Source organism: Chionomys nivalis, chromosome 2, assembly GCF_950005125.1.
Source record: "Chionomys nivalis chromosome 2, mChiNiv1.1, whole genome shotgun sequence".
In the NCBI taxonomy this organism is placed as follows: domain Eukaryota; kingdom Metazoa; phylum Chordata; class Mammalia; order Rodentia; family Cricetidae; genus Chionomys; species Chionomys nivalis.
In genome coordinates this window covers 50,593,567-50,616,097 of record NC_080087.1, presented here as the reverse complement: position 1 = coordinate 50,616,097, position 22,531 = coordinate 50,593,567, and the positions used below count along the sequence as shown (strand labels likewise).

The 22,531-nt window shown below is 38.8% G+C and overlaps 1 protein-coding gene across 1 annotated transcript in view; it reads right to left on the bottom strand.

Annotated features, from left to right (window-relative positions):
- Nucleotides 1-4,171: 4,171 nt before the first annotated feature.
- Frk (fyn related Src family tyrosine kinase) overlaps nt 4,172-22,531 on the bottom strand; it is a 98,955-nt gene continuing 80,595 nt past the window's right edge. The window contains exons 4-8 of the mRNA XM_057762185.1: nt 22,055-22,223; nt 16,316-16,474; nt 7,932-8,113; nt 5,691-5,856; nt 4,172-5,309 (exon numbers count right to left, since the gene is read on the bottom strand). Of these exons, the coding sequence (XP_057618168.1) occupies nt 5,101-5,309; nt 5,691-5,856; nt 7,932-8,113; nt 16,316-16,474; nt 22,055-22,223 (885 nt within the window). The 3' untranslated portion in view covers nt 4,172-5,100. The remainder of the gene's footprint in view (nt 5,310-5,690; nt 5,857-7,931; nt 8,114-16,315; nt 16,475-22,054; nt 22,224-22,531) is intronic.

Here is a 22,531-nt window from a genome sequence, read left to right as displayed (position 1 = left end):
TGCTGCTTTTAGTCATTTTTCCCTAACATGCAGTTCTGTGAGTATATGAGGTGAAGTCACTGTACAGTAATACATTTAATGAAGCACAAAAGGCACGTCTGAGTTGGTTTCCTTTTCTGGAAAAGCTGATTATTTTCCATGAGAATAAAAAAGATTTTATATTAAAATTTGCTGCCTTAGCTAACTAATGATAAATTAACCACTCAGGTAAAAGGAGTAACTAAAAATAACTAGGTGCTTTTTTCTTACATCTACATAGAAAATATCATCTGACTAAACACTTTAAGTAAATTTGTTAAGGGCTTACAGATTCAGGGTTTACATGCATTGTTCTTTTAAATGCACATTAAGTAAATTAACCGGCTCACGTGACATTGTCATGCAAGCAAATATCATACTTTGACCATGACCACCTTCCTCTCTGCCTTCTTTCATCTTTTTCTCTCCATCTTTTCTTGTTCAGACTCCCCCGCCTCTTTTCTACTTTATTTTTGTCTTTTATTGTTGTTTGTTTTGTTTTATTTTGGCTTTCATCATAACCTGGACTGTCCTGGGATTGACCTTGAACTCACAGTGCTATATTTGCCTATCTTCCTCCTTCCTACTTCTAATAGTCTCTCTTCTATGATCAGGTCGTTTTGCTAAGCCCCTACATATGAAAGAAGACAAGCCATTATTGTCTTTCTGTGCCTGGCATGTGTTATCTTAACACGGTGTCATCCAACTCCACCCATTCTCCTGTATATGATGCAATTACACTCTTATTTATGGCTAAATGACATATCCTATTTTTCCTCTCTATTTCTAGATGAGTAATTTGAGATATCAAGCAGCACTCTTCAAAGAGAAAAAAAGAGAGTATGGGTTTGGTGATGCAGGTATACAATTACAGTACTCCGGAGGTGGAGGCAGGATGATTCTAAGCCTAAATTACAGCAAAAACTATGTATGTAGGAAACCCTGTCGCAATAGAAAGATAGATAGATAGATAGATAGATAGATAGATAGATAGATACATACATACATACATACATACATACATACATACATACATACATACATGGAAGGATAAATAAAATGCAATATAAATTCAGAAAGAGTTTAGTGGTCAACCTAGGCGGTGAAGGATAGTGCTACAGACATTAAAACATTGCTAGGGTCAAGGGTTTAAAATATTTATAGGTATTCTCCGCCAAAGTTTCTGGCTTTGTTTTTCTATAATACAGCCAAAGTTTCCAGTGGTGTCAGGAAATAGAAAAGCAAATAAAGAACTAACCACTTCCAGATGAGTCCACTGGCCTACTAAGCATTCTCAGTATATATTTTCAGGTATACAAAGCCCATTCATTTTATCAGTGATGAGAAATGCTGATGCAATTGAGTAAGGTATTAATTTATTGCCATTCCAGTTCATAGATAATGCACCTCTTCAAAGAACCCTAAAAAGTCACCAATTACCTACCAGCAACGTGATTTGCTTAAATACTATATATCCAACTCTGTCAAGAAAAATCTGATTTTTGGGTTCAGCATGTGCTAAGGTGGAGCAACACCTGGCTTCTGCCCCTTCTCTGAAACTGTAGCTGGGTCACAGGAAGGCTTCCAAGGAATTGTTATCTTTAGACAGAAGAATCAAGAGTTAGTGTTTTCCATGATACCCCAGATCATGTTACTATCACAACGAAACATGTATGTAGCATCTGTGAGTGAAATGTTATCTCCCTCTAAGCTTCTCCATTGGTGTCCTTCTGAGCTACCCACTCATATAGCCTGGTTGTACATTTCTGATCACTGTGGATTTGACTTTGTGTTTGATGACAAAATATTCAGCTCTGTGCAACAACTAGCACTCCCCTCTGTGCCTCTTTGACCCTGAGTCATTTAACCTATTTCCTTCCTTATGTTCTTAAAAGGGGGCTTTAATGGAATTTTGAATTTTCCTATCACAAAACTTCTTAAGGTTTTTGTCAAAAATGATTTGAAATGCCACATAAAATGATGTACTCACATCCCTCACTACCACCTCCAAATAACTGGATTACATAAATAAAACATTACATGAAAAGTGCTTGGCTACAATTTATGGGAAGTAGCTTCAACAAGAGCTGGCTCATTGTGGAAAACTGAACCTATCTTTTTCCTTATCCTTTTATTCTATACAGGGAGTGAAATTTATGTCAGTTTTAAAAAAAATCTATTACTGTTTCTCATAACTGAATCCATTATTTTTCTCTATGATCCATCAGGGTAAAGACAGGAATAATAGATTGCTTTGACAGAACCTTGAACATAAATGTCCCCAAGAATCCAACACGGCGAGTTAAACAAGTTTCACATGGTATTAAAACAGGAAAGGATAGCCACTTTGTTTCAAAACCAGATCTTACGACAAATTTATTATCATTAGCTACCACAAAAAAGTACATAGCATTTGAATTTGCACAATAAAATGGGAATATTTCCATTCATTTATATATATAATATATTTGCCATAGTATATATTCCCAAATGGAATCTGTCCTGAAGAAATTAAGTCAGAAAAATAGAAAATAGTCCTTTTATTATTATTATTTTAACCAACTAGTTGTTGAAAATCTTCTCTTTGCTTAGATTAGACTAGATAACTGGAAGTGAATAATTGAAGTTATTTCATTCCATCCTCTATCATCTGATTAAAATATTAACTCTTACTTCTCTGAGTGCTTATACAGTTTTTAGCTCCACGTGATGCAGAGTAAAGTCTTCAGAAATGCTTGAGATGTACATAGATTAATTCCAACAGTTAATTCCTCTTAAATGGTTTTGTTAATGGGCATCTATCCATCAACTAACCTCTAACTTTATTTGAATAAACAGCTTGTCTTGAAATAGATCATATTCCAGCTTCAGTGCAGAACTTCTTCTGAGCCATTCAACACTCAGCACTCATAGTAACTGTACTGTTTGTTTTTCAGACTTGGACATAGGACTTATGCTTGCCATCAGCTTCCTCCCCTCCAAAGATGAGAATATTTTCATGATAATATTTTTATGGATAAAAGTGAAGCCACGTTTCTCTTGTTGGCTAAAGTAGAACAAGGAACCTAAGTTACTACCAATGGGAATCTATGACCACAAAAACACAGACCACAGACAATGCTTGTGGTAGACTGGAAAGTTTGATAGGGTTTGAGTCTTAAGTGGCATATGGCTAGCTACACTTGGCAACTTGACACAACCCAGATCACCTGGTAAGAGAAGTTCAATGATGTGTAGTCTATATTGGACTGGCCTGTGGATATGTCTGTAGAGAATTGCCTTTTTTAAGTTAATTGATCTGGAAAGATCCAGCCCATTGTATGACACACTATTCCCCAGGCAAAGAGTCCCAACATTTTAAGAATATAGAAATTGAGCTGAGCACAAGCAAGCAAATGAGCAAGCCACTTATGCATGTACTTATATCTCTCTCCTCTGAGCTGTGGATATGATGTAACCAACTGCTTCAAGCTCTTGTCATTGTGACTTTCTGCAGTGATCAACTGACCTGAAAGACAAAAACACTTCCTCCTCTAAGTTGCTTTTTGTAAGGACTTTTACCATGGCAACATCAAACTGCTTATGGTTAGTCCCTGGTGCCTTGCCCCCTAGTTTCTAGTTTAAAAAAATAATTTTTCTTTTTTTATTGCCAGCAGATTTTTGTAACTATCAAGATATTTTCTTCTCTCTTAAAGAAGGATAAAAGGTAAACTTGATATACCCTGTTTCCTTTTGGAAAATTCATTCAGTGCTGTGCATTAAAAGGTCTGGAAATAAATAAATCTGACGTTGACATCACTTTAGGCAGAATATCTGATACACTAAGAAAACAGAGACATTCTTAGCAAGGTTAGAAAAACATTAAGAGACTAAAAAACTTCCTGTCTCTACAGACAAAAGGTATAAACAATTCAGACAGCCGGGCGATGGTGGCGCGCGCCTTTAATCCCAGCACTTGGGAGGCAGAGGCAGGCGGATCTCTGTGAGTTCGAGACCAGCCTGGTCTACAGAGCTAGTTCCAGGACAGGCTCCAAAGCCACAGAGAAACCCTGTCTCGAAAAACCAAAAAAAAAAAAAAAAAAAAAAAAAAAAAAAAACAATTCAGACATTATCCCAAGACTCAAGAGCTGAAGCAGGACATAACCTGCTGTGTAGCCAATTTAAAACTAGCCTGTGCACCAAACGAACTTTTATTCTTACTGAAAACGTGGCAGCAGTTTTCCAGCTCTCCTATGGCTTTCCTAAGCCACATAAATATCTATTTCTCAGACCAGGTGGTCAACATGGTGGCTCCCTTATATTCCCAAACATAAGCATTCATCAGCTTTGCAACCTGATTCCTGACACTAAACAATTAAAGCTAATGCAGACGATTCTCTGATGACATATACTGAGGTATAGAAAAACGCCATCATTTCCTTCTACAAAATGAAAAAGATTTTAATTCTTTTTCTCAACAGCTGCTTCATTTTCTTATGCGTAAGAAAAATATGTGCAATTACTTCAAGTACAATCAAGTCATTTAACATGGCTTTGCCATCATTGTAGTTACAGGATATTTTAAAAGAAAGGAGGAAAAAAATCTCAAAGCACAGGTCCTGCTGTGCAGCAGAGCAATCAAATTCCTTCATAATAACAGCCTGATGGGATTCAGCAATTTGAGGAATAATGAATAACTCGTCTAATCAGTAAACAGGAAAATGCTACAACCGTTACTGAGTAAAAACTATCATCTGTTGATTCTCTTGATCGGCATTTCCAACAATAAATAGAAATGTGAGTAGTTCTTTAAAGGAAAAATAACTTCATTTCATGTGTTTAATTGTACCAGGCAGTGAGAAAATGACATATCATCTTAGACTGTCCTGCAGTGTGCCCTAGTCAATAAAATACAGAGATAATCTTTTTTAATGTATAATACATGGCTGAGCTCATCCTATCACCTGAATAGGTCAAAATGAACTGATTTCACAGTTGGTTTATAAGATTGTATTTCTGGAGAGATGATTCTAATTTTTTTCACATCTTCATTATATTTATTCTTTTTCTTCGGTGTTCATTCTATGAAGTTATAAATCATAGTTATGAAATTATATTTGTATCTGAATATGAAGAATTAGTTTCAATGTAGTCTTCAAGTTGCCTGTACAGGGTCTCAAATTTTGGCCGCTGCTTAGGATCTGCATCCCAGCACTGCTGCATGATGCTGTAGAAGTTCGGTGGACAGTTAAGTGGTCGCGGCAGTCTGTAGTTTTGACTCAACTTCTGAATTACTTGAGCACCTGTCATACCTAAGAAACATATAAAAGAACAAAAAAAATGGACAATCAGAGACTTCAATTTATAGACACTAAACTCTGGGATACAAAGCAAATTCTTTCCCTTAATAGAGCCATGAGATCTACCATCCACTCCCCAGGATGTAGGCATTAAACTAAATCCCGCAGAAAGTAATGTCTATAAGGCTGCAATTCAAGAGCAAAGGAGAAGAAAGCAATAAACCACCTCATTAATGCAAATTATCGCCATCAAATTTTATCTCTCGAGCTCCTGCAGGCACATGGTATGGTCAGCCTCATAACTCTGCCCTCTAAGTCTGGGCAAAGCAGTTAAAGTCACATCTAAGCAAGTGACCTGCAGCAGAAAAACCCACTTCTGAATTAATCACTTACCACTGTAAGGCGTTTTGCCATAAGTAATGATTTCATAGAGAAGGATTCCAAAAGACCACACATCAGACTTAATGCTGAATTTATTAGTACGAATGGCTTCAGGTGCAGTCCACTTCACTGGCAACTTTATTTCGTGTTTAGATTCATAGATGTCTTCATTATCCACCTGTTAATGTAGCAAAGATTCAAGCCAAGTTAACGATTTGTTGTGCTGCCCTCGTTTATTTATAACCTGTTTCACATGAAAATTTACAGGGAAATATTCAATCTAAGCTTAGATAAATTTCTATTACAATATCAAATATTATGAACTGGCTATATAAAATTAGAAGAGTCAGTTAGACGTCATTAGCAAAATGTTTCGTGAGAACTTACATTGTGTGCATAATAGCCACGGGGGAGCATCAATCGATTGCATGCAGGAGTATTGTGGTGATTTGGATTTTCATCAATCCTTTACAAATTTAAAAGAAGAAGGATGAGGAAGAAGAAGAAGGAAGAAGAAAGGAGAATAAGGAGAAGAAAAGGATGAAAGAATGCCTGGTTTCTTTTGCTGCTGGTACTGAAGAGCTCCTAAGGCTAGAAAGATGGCTCAGCAGTTAAAAGCACTTGCTGCTCTTGAAGAGAACCCAGGTTTGGTTCCCCGCACTCATATGGTAGCTCACAAATATCTATAACTCCAGCTCTAGAGGATCTGGGTCATTCTGTCGTCTTGGACACTGCACCCATGCATATGAGGCACAGATATAAACACAGGCAAAAATATGCTTATACATTAAATCATTTAAACCAATTGCTAATACCAAAAAGTAGTATCTAGATAATTTAAATTAGTTTAACAACACAGTGTGTTTCTAATTAATTTCTAAAAAAAAGAAAAGGTGATATGAAAAGAAAATCTTTACCTGTTGTGTTTCTTTTTACAGTCATATTTTTAGTGGATGATTTGGAAATCTAAAGTCCAGATGTAAATTCTTCCTATGGTGGCATTTTATTGTTGTCTTTGGATCAATATTACACAATGGGGTGAGTATGGGGAAATGAAACCCCAGCAGTTCAGTTTTGGAAAGATGGACCAGTGGGCAAACTAGTTTTTGGGCAAGCATGATCCCCAGCACCCTCATAAAAAACAGGTGATGTGGTGCATGCCTGTAACCCCTGTGCTGAGGGTGAGGAAGCAGGTGGGTCCTGGAAACTGGGTAGCCAGTCATTCTAGCCAAAATGATAGCTACAGGTTCCATGAGTGACCCTACAGCAAAACATAAGGTAAAGACCAGTTTGACTCAATGGGTTTGGAGAGAAAGGAGAGGGGGGGGAAGGAGGAGGAGGAAGAAAAAGAGGAGGAGGAGAAGGAGGAGAGAGGGAGGGAGGGAAGGAGGGAGACAGAGACAGGCAGAGAGAACTTGGAGCATGAAGTGGAGGGGTAGAGTACGTAGAAGATGGAAGATCTGGGACAGTTTGGGGAGGGGATGAATATGATCAAGATATGTTGCATGAAATCCTCAAAGAATTAATAAAAAACATTTTAATAATTTGGAGAAATGACTGAAGAAGAAATCTCAGTGTAAACTTCTGGCCTCTACATGTACTCATGCACACAAGTAGACACACATATATAAAACAATGACATGATCCCCCCACACACACACAAACAAATATATATGAACATACAAAGTTTCTGATTGCTGCAGAATCACGGCAGCATGGCCTCAATGTATTGTCAAATGAGCAAAGGTAGATACAGTCTACTGCTTTCTGTGAGAGATGTGTGAGAGTAATTAGGTGCTGCTGGTAGCATATGAAAAATAGACCATAAATTCAACCACAAACTTAATTACATATTTATTAATCTACTTGATCATTGTTTTTCCTTCATTGTCCCACCCTTTTTAAAGAAATAGAAAGAGAAAAAATATACTGTCTGTAAGGTCCTGAAGTGCTTACCTTTATCAATGGACCGTAGATGAACAACATAGCTATGTTTATTTGTTTTGTATATGTGGCTTTGTTACTCTTGCTACCGTTATTGTTTTGAAATAGGAGTCTCACTGAAATTCAAAGTCTAACCTTGAATCCAAACTCCTCTGGCCTCCCCCTCTTGAATGTTGGGATTCCAAGTGTTTGATACCACACTGAGCTGAGAAATATAGTTTTAAATAATAATCATGAACTTAATGGTCTATTAACCTGTTTGGTATTTTAACATACTCTAAGAATTAATGAAAACAAAAGTAAATCTACCTTAAAAACTCTTGCAAGTCCAAAATCTGCTACTTTGTAGATATTATGTTCACCAACAAGAACATTTCTTGCAGCCAGATCCCTGTGGATGTAGTTTTGGGATTCCAGATAGGCCATTCCAGAGGCCACCTGTGCCGCCATGTCTACCTGTTGAACCAGATGGATTTTTGACCCACCATCATCTAAACAAAAGGAAAATGAGAGATTATCTTGCAAAGCATTGAACTACCAAAGTGAATTCTGAGAATTCTGATAAACCAATCATATGTGATACAACACCAATCTACCAGGAAAACACCATCCCAACACAGGTGCCAGTTTGTTTTTAGAATCACACATCACTGACTTGCCTCTTCATGGAAACTGTCATTTGGAGACTTCTGTCTTTTTTAAAGTCTTTACAGGATAGGGAAATGGCTCACTGGATGAGAGCCTGAATTTAAATCCCCAGTACTTAAATTAAAAATTCTGGTTAGCCAGGCAGTGGTGGCACACGCCTTTAATCCCAGCACTTGGGAGGCAGAGGCAGGTGGATCTCTGTGAGTTCGAGACCAGTCTGGTCTACAAGAGCTAGTTCCAGGACAGGTTCCAAAACCACAGAGAAACCCTGTCTCGAAAAACCAAAAAAGAAAAAAAAATGTTCTGGTTATAGTTGCAGATGCCTGTAATCTCCATGCTGGTGGGACGGGGAGGACAGGAAGACCCCAGATGTTGTTGGCTCACAATGAGTAAGCTCCAGACTCAGTGACTCTGTCTCAAATAATAAAGTGGAGAGTTATTGAGGAAAGCACTCAATATTGACTTCTGACCTACACACACACGATAGATAGATAGATAGATAGATAGATAGATAGATAGATAGATAGATAGATAGATAGATAGATAGATAGATATAGAGTATAGAGTATATGTGTATATATATATGCATATACACTGAATTTTATAAACAGGAAAACACACTGCATAGTTTACTTTGTTCATCATACTCATGAAATAGCAACAATCTGACTAAATCAAAGGAAAGTTTTTATTCTTTCACCATATTTTTTTAAAAATTAGATCACTGGTAAAAATTTAAGGGTTTATCACTTATAAAATGTATACATCGCATTTACACCTACATGCTTAATGCATTTTTAATTTCCTTTCATAGCTTGCTATTCTCAGGTATGTTATACATCTCTCCAGATACAGGTACACCTTAAATGGACAGAAACCCACCTACTGCTCATTTTACATAACTAAGTACAGAAATTTACGTAGTGGAATAGGCTTGCTCGTTAGTAAAAGTGTCCAGTGCTAGCTTTGGAAACTGAAATTTTCTAAGTCATCCTCAGGCTAAGCTACCACACTGTTGGCAAGTACCTGCAGACATCTAGAAAACTGGGGTTTTCATAAAAAGGCATACACCTGTTCTCCTTGCCTTCCTAAGTCATATAGTTGGCTGGATTTGTGGTCATTAGGTTTAGGCATAAGCCCCAACTTCAGAGAGAGCTATAGCACAGGAGATAGGGAGACCGATATAACACCAGGGTAGCAGATGTGATATCAGGATTACTCTTCGTATTGCCTTGTAACATTGAGCAATATGACTAACATCCGTGTACCTTGGTGTCTCCAACGTATCTACTGTTAAAATAGAATTTCAAAGGAATTAATATATTTAAAGGACTTTGCACACTGTCAGGTACTTAAGAAGAGCCCAATAGATCCTAGATGTTAATATTATCATTGCACCTGTGCGAAAGTGAAGCAATTTTAATTGCCCAGTGATATATGTGAATTACCCATTTGAAGTTGGCTAAAAGAAGATAAGCCTGTGGGCCAGGATTGCAGTTAAACTTACAAATGTAATGGTCGTGTTAATGAGTCTGTTAGGTTCCTAGGAAGAAACACTTCTCTTGTGAACATCAACATTGAGAGTCAGCAGAGAAAAGTAAACCTTCAAGAAAATTGGGAAGGATCAACCAGAAACAAGAAAGACAGGGGTGTTATAACAAGTCAAAGGCCTTAGAGAAAACTACCATCATAGTCAGATGGGATAAATTTAATCTTAGTTAGATTAGATAAATCTTAGTTAGATTAGATAAATCTTCAGTTCTAACTCTTAAATCTTCCTAAACTTTGAAGCTACAGGAATAAATTTCATAATGTAAAGTCATGCAAAGAGAAAAGTCGAAGTTCTCATGTCACTTCTTAGAGAAAGACACCTAAAGAGCAACTTATCCATATGAAAAATAGTTAATTTTGTATGCAAAGTTACAAAAGCTTTAAATTGTATGTTATAGTCTCTAACATCAATTGCGCAGTTGAAAACAGAATGCTATCACGAAGGTAAAATAAAGCTCAGCATGGACAAAGCATCACGTTCTGATGGCCACAGCGCCTACCTTTTGATATCAATAAGGAACTAAAGGTATAGAGAATAGGAGATGCTGATGACTAGCCAACGGCTCCCACTGACCCTTGCTTCCTAGGCATCATCCTCTTCCCTTGGGCTGGGCTGGATCAAGTTACATATTTAACTGATGCAATATAAAAAAAACTGATGGCACAAAATTTCCAAGTAGTCACAAAGGGTTGTGGCTCTGTCGCAAGGATGCTCCCTTGCTTTCTCATTTGCCCACACTACTGTAACAAGCTGCCAGGTTATGAGCTGTCCTGTGTGATAAAGAGAACAGGAAACCTCTCACCAAAACCCAGCAAGGAACTGATTTCCTCAACAGCCCAGGATAAGCCAGCTCCTGCCAGCAAGATGAGCTGGTTTAGAAATAGATGCCTCCCTGTTAGAAGTTTGAAATGATTTTGGCAAATGCTGACACCTTTGCCATGATTCCTAAGCTCTGAAATCCAGGGAGCTACAACTGCATTTCCAACTGTCTTCTTTAGGGTCATTATTGCTAAGACAAAACATCATGATCAAAAGCAACTTGGAAGAGGAAAGGGTTTATTTCAACCACAGTTCCCTATAGGAGTTCATCATCAAAAGCAGAGAGGGCAGGAACTCACACAGGGCAGGAACCTAGAGGCAGGAGCTGATGCAGAGACCATTGAGGGGAGCTGATTACTGGCTTGCTCCTCATGGCTTACTCAGTCTGTTTTCCTATAGAACTCAAGCCTACCAGCCCAGGAATGGCACCTCCCACAATGGGCAAGGTCCTCCCCTATCAAACATGAATTAAGAAAATGCCCTATAGGCTGGCCTTCAGCCGGATCTTATGGAAGCATTTTCTCAATGAAGTTCCCTCCTCTTGGATGACTTAGCTTGTGTCAGGTTGACATAACATTAGCCAGCACACTGACTACAGCAAGTGGCATAATGAACGTTTGCAAGGTAACAACAGACAACTAATACAGGCTGGGGAACAATATCAGTGCTATCCATGACATTAAAGCAGAAGCCGTGGCCCCAGACAGTCACTTTAAATTGGTTGCTAACCTTCTCGGGTATCTTTCTTTAATTGTTAACTAAGAATATTTGCCTCATAAGATATTTTTAAAAATAATCTAAGTTCATGCTTGTAATAATTTGGGTAAACACCTGACACAGAAAGCCGTACATCTTTTTTTTAAAGAAATCATGTACATGTCCTCCCCTGTTATTACCTCAGGCATCTGGTTTTCAGAAAATCACCTAATTGTGTGCACAGACCAAACACAAACTGCTGCTTCCTGTCGTGTCTACTTCACAGGGCTTTCGACTACTCTAGGAACAGGCTGTAGAGTAGACACTCTAATCCAGGCGTGTTGGAGGCTGAACTGCTATGATCCCAGAAGCTGTTCTGTGCTGCCTGCCTAAACATGCCTTGCCTGTGCCTCTAAACACACAAGAGTAGAGGAGGATGGAGATGCTCCAGGCTCCTGAGGAGCAACAGTTATGGCGCCTGCTTGACTGAGTGGCGCACTGATGAAAATAATACACCTGCAGCTTCGGTCCACTTCGGCAAACAGTGAATGAAAACCGCAAACCAGGCATGGGAACCCGACTTATAAATACAGAAAATGTTTGCTACTCCTTAAGGGGTACATAGATGTCTGATATTGCTAGGATTTTTGTAAGTATTTATTGAGAAAGAAGGAAGCTCAACCTACTAAATCAAATAATGATATTTCCTTCCCTTTAGTTTCAGAAAGATGTTATTAGTGAACTATGTATGTAAGTCCACATATTTCACTGTATTACCTGACTTGCCTGAAATATCCAGTTTTCCTAAGTGCTTTTTATTAAAGGGCCAATAAGTCAGTCATTAAGTATTTATTCTGCCCCCAGATGTCATATCATTCAGTTTATGACTGTGCATACAGTTGTTTTTCACATGACTCACAAAAGCTGTGGCCGAACATTGGAAAGAACACCCCAGCTCACACTGATCCTGTTTGTCACATAAACTGTCTAGTTTCAGTCTATAAGAAACCTGCATAACTCAGAATATACTCAAAATATAACTTCAGTAGGAAGCAATATAAAGCTAATATCCGTCATAGCTTCTTTTATTCACAGCCTGTATAAATGCCCATGTTTGTTTAAGTTTCTGTTACTGGGTAGAGTGAAAGCAAGAGGCTGCTTTTTTCCCTGAGTTCTTATCAGTAGAGCAATTCAGCTGCTCACACTTGAAACCAGAAATCCGCCTCCCCATCTTCCACTTCAGTGCCGTTAAGTGACACTGTCACACAAGAGAAATGCTGTCACTTTGTCATTGTGTGAATGTGGAGTCTACATCCTCCCCTCCCTTTGATTAAACATACAAGTTAAGAGTGAGAATGTTCATGTGTTTAGAGCTTTTTTAAAACGAGACAAGTAAAAAATGGAGTTCTGAAATACATTCTTCTACAAACGGTGATTCCTTCCTCCTTTACGCTGATGGTCGTTTTCTCATGTGAAGATGCAAGCGTGCCACTACTCTCTTGCGTAAAAGCTTTTAATTTTGATTTCTTTCATCACTATGTTTCTCAAGATATCTTACTGACATGAAATTTTATAATTTAAGATATTTTCTTTTTCACAAAGTATATTTAATAAAAATGGTGTATATTTTAAAAATAACAACTATCAGTAAGATATATAGATATGTATATATAGATATAAATATTCTCAATGCTAAAGTATTTTAATCGGTTTCTCCCATTTTGAATAAAGTTATTACCAAAACAAATCAGCTAAGATTAGAGACTACAAAGATTGTTATATAGAAAAAAATGTACATATTTTTCCTGTTGTAATAGGAGCGGCGGGGCTGTGTCCCCAGCACCCGGCCGCCCGTGTGGCTTTACCTGAAATAATTACACGGAAACTGTATTCTTTTAAATACTGCTTGACCCATTAGTTCTAGCCTCTTACTGGCTAACTCTTACATATTGATCTAACCCATTTCTAATGATCTGTGTAGCACCACGAGCTGGCTTACCAGGAAAGATCTTAACCTGCGTCTGTCTGGAGTGGGAAAATCATGGCGACTGCCTGACTCGGCTTCTTTCTCCCAACATTCTGTTCTGTCTACCCCACCTACCTAATTTTCTGTCCTATTAAAGGGGCCAAGGCAGTTTCTTTATTAACCAATGACCTTCCTCCATCATTTTCCAAACATACTTTACACTGTGATCCTATTACAGGGGACATGGGAAGTTTTCCCCAACAATCCCAATACTGGAAGACTGGCTAATACACTTTTCTATTGTGAAGGACTCACTGGCCTAAGAATCACTTAAGGTCACAGGACTTCCATAACCACCATGCATCAAAACTAATGCAAAGTTCGCAAACCTGCAGTAGTTTTCTTCTTCAGAGGAAATCTATTACATGCGATCACTGAAGAGTTTTTCGGTTCATCAACAGCAGCAAAATCCATTCAAGCTTATTTTATTGAGCTTTTACCACTTTACTGGTAGAGACTTAGATGTAATAAATATACATCTATTATCCCTCCTGTCTGCAAAATACCTTTGAACATGAACGCCTTAGTCAATTTGCCCCTGATGGACTAATCCAGAAGACAAAATTCATAACCCTTAGTAAACCACATCAACAGGCATAAGAGATTCTTGAAGTCTGAATTTTCAGTGTACCAACTAGAGCTTTTCCAGTTGGTGCCTCAGCCTCAAAGCTAGGTGATCAACCTTATTAGTTTACAGGTGACCTCAACTTAAGTATTCAGACAGTCACACCATGTGTTAGCAAACATGCCCTTGTACATCAGACATTGCTCCAACACTGAAATGGAGAGAGTTTCCAGTCCTTGTGGGGTTATGTGTAGGAGACACTGCACATAAGCTACATAAACAAATCAGTAATGTGCTCAGATGATTAACAGCTACGGAGTTAAAGCAGAAGCAGGGAGGAGTAACATGAAGAACCAAGAGAGAAATTAGTTTTCAGGACCTCATAGTTGGCCAGCCAACACCTCACTTAGACGGAAATGAATGTGCAGACTTTCAGGAACAGAGAAGCAAGCGTGGCCTAGTCCAGTCCCCGGAAGGAACATGTAGAGTACCTACTGTTCACCTCCCCCAGGCAGCCATGTCCACCCACCCTGGAATCCAGGCTTCAGTCCTTGCCACTTAAGGGTCATAGCCTAGCAAGCCTCCCCCAGTGAGTAACACTCCTCCTGCACAGCCCCAGCCCCTACCACCTGAGAATATTTGTAAGACTTGTATACCTCCCACAAGAAGCACCAACCACTCCACTATGACTTAGCCCCTGCCACATAATGACACAAGCCTTCTATCTGGAAGGTCTGTTGCTTGCTATGTTCAGAAGCTGCAGCCAGCCCTTGCTGAGCTAGCACTACTTCTGATACCTCACTTGCCTGTCACCTGAATGGCCCCAGGACTGAATTTCCGGCCCCAGGACTAAATTTCCGGCACCATTGAACTGGCCCATAACCTGACAAGTTTGGGTAACAGCGAACAGGGATCTAAACAGTCACTCAACAAAGTGAGACAGATACACACACCAAAAAACACTACCAACAACCTAACTCCGAGTGCCTAGGTGCTACCCCGAAATAGAATATGAAAAATTAACAAGATACGTCTTCTGAAAATCGGTTCTACCCCAGTAGTGTTCCCTGGGAAAACAACTCACATGATACGCATGACAATGATTTAGAAATAGCAATCATAAATATGTTCAAGGAGATCAAGGGGCTATGGATGGACACGGGCATTTAAACCCTGAGAATAGGTGACAGCAATAGGAAAATAAACTACAGGAGGGAAACGTCTTAGAGGAAATCTCGTTTGCTGCGCAGTCACAGAATGAGATGAATCAAAAAGAAAAGATTAGGGAGACAAAATAAATTAAATATTTAAATAGGCCTAAATACTGGGAATTCACAATTCCACCTAATGTGGCTGTTATAGGCGACATTTGCAAAGTACTTTCTTGGATATGACAGAGAATTGTTCTTTTGCTCTGTTCTAGGAATAAGACAGCAGGCATCAGAGGCTGAAGCTGATTCTTCTGTAGTGGGCCCACATTCTGAAGCTGCTAACTTTGGTGAGTGCATGCAAGGGGGCTGAGTATATTCTGTTTTTCAAAGCACTGTGTAAGACACCTCCTGATCTCTGTTCTCTTCTTATTTCGCAATTTAGAATTCCCAGTTTCTCAAGTTCCTCTTGAAAGCAGAGGGTGCTCTTATCTTCCTGAGCCCTTGGTTCCACCGTTCTCACCTGCTCATAATCCTATCAGTTTTACTGTGATATTGCAAAAAGTCAGAGGGAAGTCTCTGTTTGTAAAGCATAAATTATTCTTTCAGTACTTTTGAACAACTTGTTTCAACACTTACTATTTTATTTTTTTATTGAATTATTTGTTTGTGATAAACATTGCGAAGCCCTTTACTGTGACTGTAGAATTCAAATGGAACAATACAACAGTACTATATTTCTTATTTTTAACCTAAAAATACTAATGGTGACTAGCCCTAGATGTAGTTTCAGACACACACACACACATACACACACACACACACAAACTTAAGAACAAAAAGCCTAGGGTACCTTTCTATCTTTCTCCAAAGCAACCCATGTCCACAAACTCTTCTCTACAGAAAATGTTGGTCCTTGACTAATAATATTCAATTAGTTGATTGAAGCAAACACACAAAATACCCATTCACCAGTTTCCCCCACTACACATAGTACTCTGATATGTCTATTGTGAACAATTTCATCCTTCACTCATAAATATTTTTCTCTCTTTTGAGTACACAGAACATATTCTATTACATTGTAGTTGAGCTGGTCAAGGTTACAACATTCATCCTTATAGATAAACACATTGTAAACATCCTGTGGGTTATAGACAGCTTGCTAAATTGACATTTATGGGACACTAGCTAAACTAAATTCCTCCTTTTCTTTCCTTTATTAAATCTTCAGCTTACTTTGGAGATATTCCTGTAGACTTCCATTTCTCATCAACTCTGTAATAATATAAATTGGATCTTCTAAAGTGCAAACAGCATAGAGCTGGATAAGCTTTGGGTGTCTCAGGCTCTTCATTATCTGTGCCTCCCTCAGGAAGTCATTTGGGTCCATTGAACCTGAAACAAGAAGAGGAAGAAATCACTTTATGCCACTGAGGCCTTCCTATCCCCACAGCAGCCTGGTGGGTATCACCGAGGTTGCCTCCTGCCTCTCGGTAATATGAGGACATCAATGTCACAAATCTTCAGAGTTATCAGAGAATGGAATCAGTTCAGCCGGGGCAACCTAATTGCTACATGCACCGTTGTGTCAGGGATTAGGAGTTTATGTGCTATGATGTGTAGGTGAAGAGCAAGTGGAGTCAGGTCCATATGAAAAATGAGAAGACAGAGAGATATTGATAGTATAATTGACGGCATGAGGCGGGCATCTTCACATGAAGAACGAGTGCCTATTATAACACAAACACAAGCAGATGTAGAATGCATAATTACTCCAGGCAGAGCACTTGGTTTCAGATTCAGAGAGGACTGCACTGTCCTTGGTGTTCACTGTCCTCTCTGGGGACAGGTGGAAAACACCTTAATACCATCACTTTGCCATGTCCCATTTTGGAGTATGTCATTGTGAAAACATAAGGTATAAGCCAAGTAAGAAATATGTGTGGAGATTTCTAAAAGTGAACAGTTGTATTTTATCAGCTTCTATCTTTAGTGTGAAACTGATACCCAAACTTTTCTCTTGCATTACCCAGTTCCTCCCTTAGAGCCCTAAAGGTTTGAGGGCCTAGAGCCTCCTTTGAAAACACATTAACAGTTAAATTGATTTTGAATGACCTAACTCTAACTCATATACAATGTATTAAGGAGTTAATATCAAATAAAATGGAGAAGGAAAGATTCCTGCAGTTTGCATTTCAACAGTCATTTTTAAATCTCTGATTTTTAAGCTATAACATTCTAGAAGTATTACTGCAACTGATCACATCTTGATATTCGCTCAGGACATCATTCCACTCATCATCTGCACCAGACAAAGATGTCATGATTGACATCTGAGGCCAGACATAGATACATTTTGTAATGTACGTACTGTAAGGGTTGCACTGTGACTTGTTTGTCAATAGATGTTATTTCACACTAAGCAGTGAAACAGTCTACCCTTCCAAAGTCTAGTCAGCATCCAGGCTCAAGCTTGAATTCTGCTCTATTACTAACTCGCTTTGTAGTCTTTAGCACATTGGCTGATCTCTCTAAACTTCAGGATAATAGCAGTGCCCAGCACACTTGGACCCAGTAACTGCTCTTGTTGCTGCTGCTGCTGCTGCTGCTGCTGATGATGATGATGATGATGATGGTGATGGTTTTACATACTCTTGGCAAAACCAAACACATCAACTGTATTTATTGTTGGCTGAGGAGAAGAGAAAAGGTCTTAAAGAGGAAGAGAAAAGAATCTGTTCTCGTCTTATCACATATTTCTGAGCTACCTCAATGTCAGCATTACCACTGATCAAGAAGATTAAAATGTGGAATCATAGTAGAAAATGTAGCTCAGAATAAAAGAGACACATATGTCATAACAAATCACTTTGTTCTCAGTGGTTAAAAATAACCTATATCAAATATATAGATATAGTATGAATCTCTCTTCAAAAGAAATTAAGAAAAACATATCTGATTTGCAAAGGGTAAAGTGACAGCAGCGGTTATGATCATCATTTAGACAGTTTCTGCAGGACATTTAGACCATTCCCAAGGCAGACTATCTGCAGGAGCTGAAGTTGCTGCAATCTGGAAGCTTCTGCAGCCAAGGGTTGCTAAGACTACTGCTTCATGGCCAGGCTTGCTATAGCTGACCAGAAATGGAGTCAGGGAGTCTCAATCCCAAGTCAGCTAGTAATGCAACATTAAATATTAATTTTTGCCTGTCAAAGCCAGCATGGGAGTTGATTTCAGACTCATCTTTATTGCGTGGTAGTCTGCTAAGCAATAAATAGCTGCTAAGATTGATTAATGGCCCCAGTAAAGTGAAGACATTTAACCAATCGCCAAAGCTGTTTGCTGCTATTACACTGTAAATCAATAATAATTATTCCTGTTGGGGAGCAAACTATCGTGGTTGTTTTTGGCATAAGAAATATGACTTTTGTTGTTATTGCTCTCTTTTAACCTCAAGAAAGCCTTCTGTAGAGGGCAATGTTAGGAAGCATAACTTGCTGTTTACCCTTGGAAAAGAATAATTAGATTAGACAATAAAGTTTCAATCTCAGTTGCCAACAAGATTGGCATTGAGAAGTACATGGGCATGGTGACTCTGAAAGTATAAAAGTTAGAATAGGTGTCCTCACTGACAGCCATTGGGTGACATCTCACCACGTACAAGTGTCTCTTAGATGTTTCACCTTGCAGAAGTGAACGTTGGAAATGAATTCTTTGTGTTTAAGCCTGAGCTTTGAGAGCAGCATCTGTGAGCAGCTGAAAGATAGCACTTTGTTAAGAATTTCTGCATAACCACTGTGCCCACTGACTTAATCTGTCCTCCTTAAACTTGACCCAGAAGACCTGTTATGATTCCCAAATCCAAATGAGGAACTGTAGAAAGTTTAGTGAACTGTGCAGAGGCATAGAGGGACAGAGGGACATAGCCAAGTTTGAACTCAGGTTTACTTAACCCCGAAGTTCTTGCTCTTATCTGTTATACCATCATACCCCAACATTGTCAGTTGGCATTACCCTTAGTATCTCAGTTGGTTTTCTTCACGATGCCCCATGCCACAACCAATATTTAACACTTAATTTGATTGTCGAGTTAGATCCAAATAACTGCAAGTCATTTTCTTAGGAAGCTGATAGCTATCTGAGATGGTGGTTCAGGGGAATTAAAAGGAAAAGGGCAATCTATATTTCATTCTTAACTACAATTACTTTCTAAAGCGGCGCAATCGACATAGAATACAACATAACTTCTTAAATCTTACAATAAGATTGGGTGATGGTACCCTTGTGCCCAAGTCCATGTTGATTTTTGTGTGTGGATTTTGCATTTGAAGATGGCAGTCATCAAAACCCAGCATACAGAAATAAAACTGGAACTAAGTTTCCTCCACTTGTTAGTTTTGAGAGTGTTAGGGATGGGAGAGGGTGCAGTAGCAGTGCAGGCTGCTAAGGGAAAGAAGCCATCATTGGTCTTTCTCAGCTGTAGACTCAGTGTGCTACAATGCTGAGCTGCCAGGTAAGATGTACCCACTACCGCATTAGTGGCCAGACTACTATAGGGATAACAAGATACTCTTTAAAATTAGATTTGAGGCTGTTTCCATGGGAGAAAATCCATGGCTGTACTGGGTACAGTCATAGACCCTAGAGAGGAACCTACTGCTCTTGTTTACTAAATGAACATGCTCTCAGATTGCCTTCCAAATAATTATGTTTGTGCCCCTAGATTAGTGCTGCTCTCAGATGCAGGGAAGCTTCTTTTTGTAGTGGGTTGTGGTTAAAGCAGAGATTCATAAAATGTCAAAGGACTAAGAATCAGTGACTGTTGAGATGTCACACCTAAACAGGACATCCATATTAGCCTCCACACTAAGGCTCATGGAGATTCTAGGAGAGGAAAGAAAGAGTGGATGGAGGCAGGAACCCTGTGAACCACTGCCTTATAAACATGGCGTGGCTGTTGCCTCACCCATGAACTCACAGTGACTATCGATACCTGTTTAAGACCTGATCATGATTTGGCCTCTCAATATTCTATTATACATGGAAAAGCTCACAAAGCTCCACCTCTTCCTGGAGAGCTACTACTGGCTTCTGGAGGAGAAAGAATCATTTTCTTCAGTGGTGTAACCACTGGTATGTTTCCCGTGTTCCAGGAAATATCACCTTTACCAGTACTTTTGCTAACAATCCTGATTAAATGAGGCTAACCATCACACAAAGACACCAAAACATACACACACACACAAAAGACTTGAAACTAGGAGAGGTGCTTGTGGAAAGAAGAAATGATTCAATGGGAGTAAAGAGGGGAATAAGAACTTAATGGAGGATGTGAATATGATAAAAATACTTTATGTACATGTATGAAATTACCAAAGAATATACCAAAAAAATGTTGTTTCACAAAATGTAATGTCAACAAAAGGAATATAACATTATCAAAAGCTGAAACTGAATTTCATAAATGCAACAACTTAGTGTTATATTCAAGATGTTACTTCGAATGTCCCTCAGCTTCTCTTGTCAGTTACTTGGAGTTCTGCAAAGTGTCTTGGCACACAACTGGGGAAGCATGGCACTATACGAACTAGCATCTGAGAAATGCCAAATGTTCATGTCCAGCCACAAGGAGGCCTTTAAAGTATTTAAGCACTGTGGACTAGGCAATAGTGGAGGTCCACTGGGCACTGTAGTCTAGCCAGTAATTAGGATCCTTGCAGTGCTATTAGAGGTAGATATGAGGTGGCCAGAGCCTTGTGTTGTTCTTCCACAGATGTCACTTCTATGGAGTGTGATACAACAATAACAAATATGGGTCAGAATTTCTACAATTCACTCACGTTATAGTAACAATAACAATATATTTTTTTCATAATTGGCTTTGAACCAGGCATTATACAATGTGTCTCTGCTAATGACCCAATTTAATTTTCGTAATAACTTTCTTAGAGTGGCCTTAGCACTATCTTAGCATTATAAAAAGAGAAAAGAAAAGAACTCCTGCATGACTAAGTATTGATCTTAGAGTATTCTCATTCCACTGCAGGGAAAATAAAGGTGGAAGAAAAAGATGGTTTCTACATTTTCAAATATGAGGTCTTCTAAACTGTGCATAGTACAAAATGCATTTAATTCAAGCAGTCAGGAGGCAGAGGCAGGCATATTTCTGAGTTTGAGGTCAGCCTGGCCTACAGAGTAAGTTCCAGGAAGTCAGAGCTACAAAAAGAAATGCAGTATCAAAAAAAAAATTTAAAGGTCTTTTAGATGAACCATTTTTATTTTGTCCTTAATCATGTACAGTTTATCTTTAATAAAAAAAAAAGTTCTTCTTTGAATAACACTGTTTTTCATCTGATTGTGTTTGTGCATGTATATCCCTATGTGTGTGGGTGTGTTTGCACATGTGTGTGTGTGTGCGTGTGTGTGTGTAAGTTGGAGGCCAGCATCAAGTACCTTCTTCTGTCACTCACACCATGTTTTTTGAAACAAAACTTTCACTGAGCCTTAAGTTCACAGATTCAGCTCAACTGGCTGGCCACCAAGCCCCAAGAGTCCTAATATGTCCATCTACCCAGTGCACTGCCATACCTGGCTTTACCCATGTGTACTAAGAGTAAAACTAAGGTCCTCATGCTTGTGTGGCAGGTACTTCATCAACTGAGCAGTCTCCAGCCACCGCATCCTGCTTGTAAAGTATGTTTAGTCAGTGATTTAAAACAAAAAAAAAAAAAAGGAAGAAAAAATCCTAACTTTTCAAAAGTGTTTTAAGCTTCAGTAGCATGAAAGTATGCCCTGACTTCCTATTTAAAAGCTATCTATGACAACATCTGCTTGCTGTGGCATTTGACGTCTGTGACATTTGCCAATGGGAATCTCTCTCTCTCTCTCTCTCTCTCTCTCTCTCCCTCTCTCTTTCTCTCTCTCTCACACACACACACATCAGTGTATGCCATTTACTCTTTGATGTTCTCATACCTGGTTTTAATGTTTTTACAGCCACTGGAGTAGTATTATTCCACAGGCCTTCCCAAACTTCTCCAAACTGGCCAGATCCCAGTCGCTTCAGAAGCTGTATGGAGTTGCGGTCTATCTCCCAATGGTCCACAGTTTTATACGACAAATCAAAAGGAGTTGGGACCTGTATCTGTTTCAGAGAACAATGAGAATACTTGTCAAAAAAAAAAAAGATAAGGGACTGACTTAAATGGTAAAGAGACTTCTCACTCAAGTGTGATGACATGAGCTTGACTTGAATGCCTGTAGAGGTCTAAGGAGAGAAATGACTACACACAACTGTCTTCTGACCACTGTAGGCACACTATCGTACTTAAGTGTGTGTGTGTGCATGCACACACACACACACACATAAATGCACCAATATAGAGAACATTTGGATTGAAAACTATAGCTTTGGTTTTGGAATTTTAAAGAAAAATACTGATTCTAAAAACA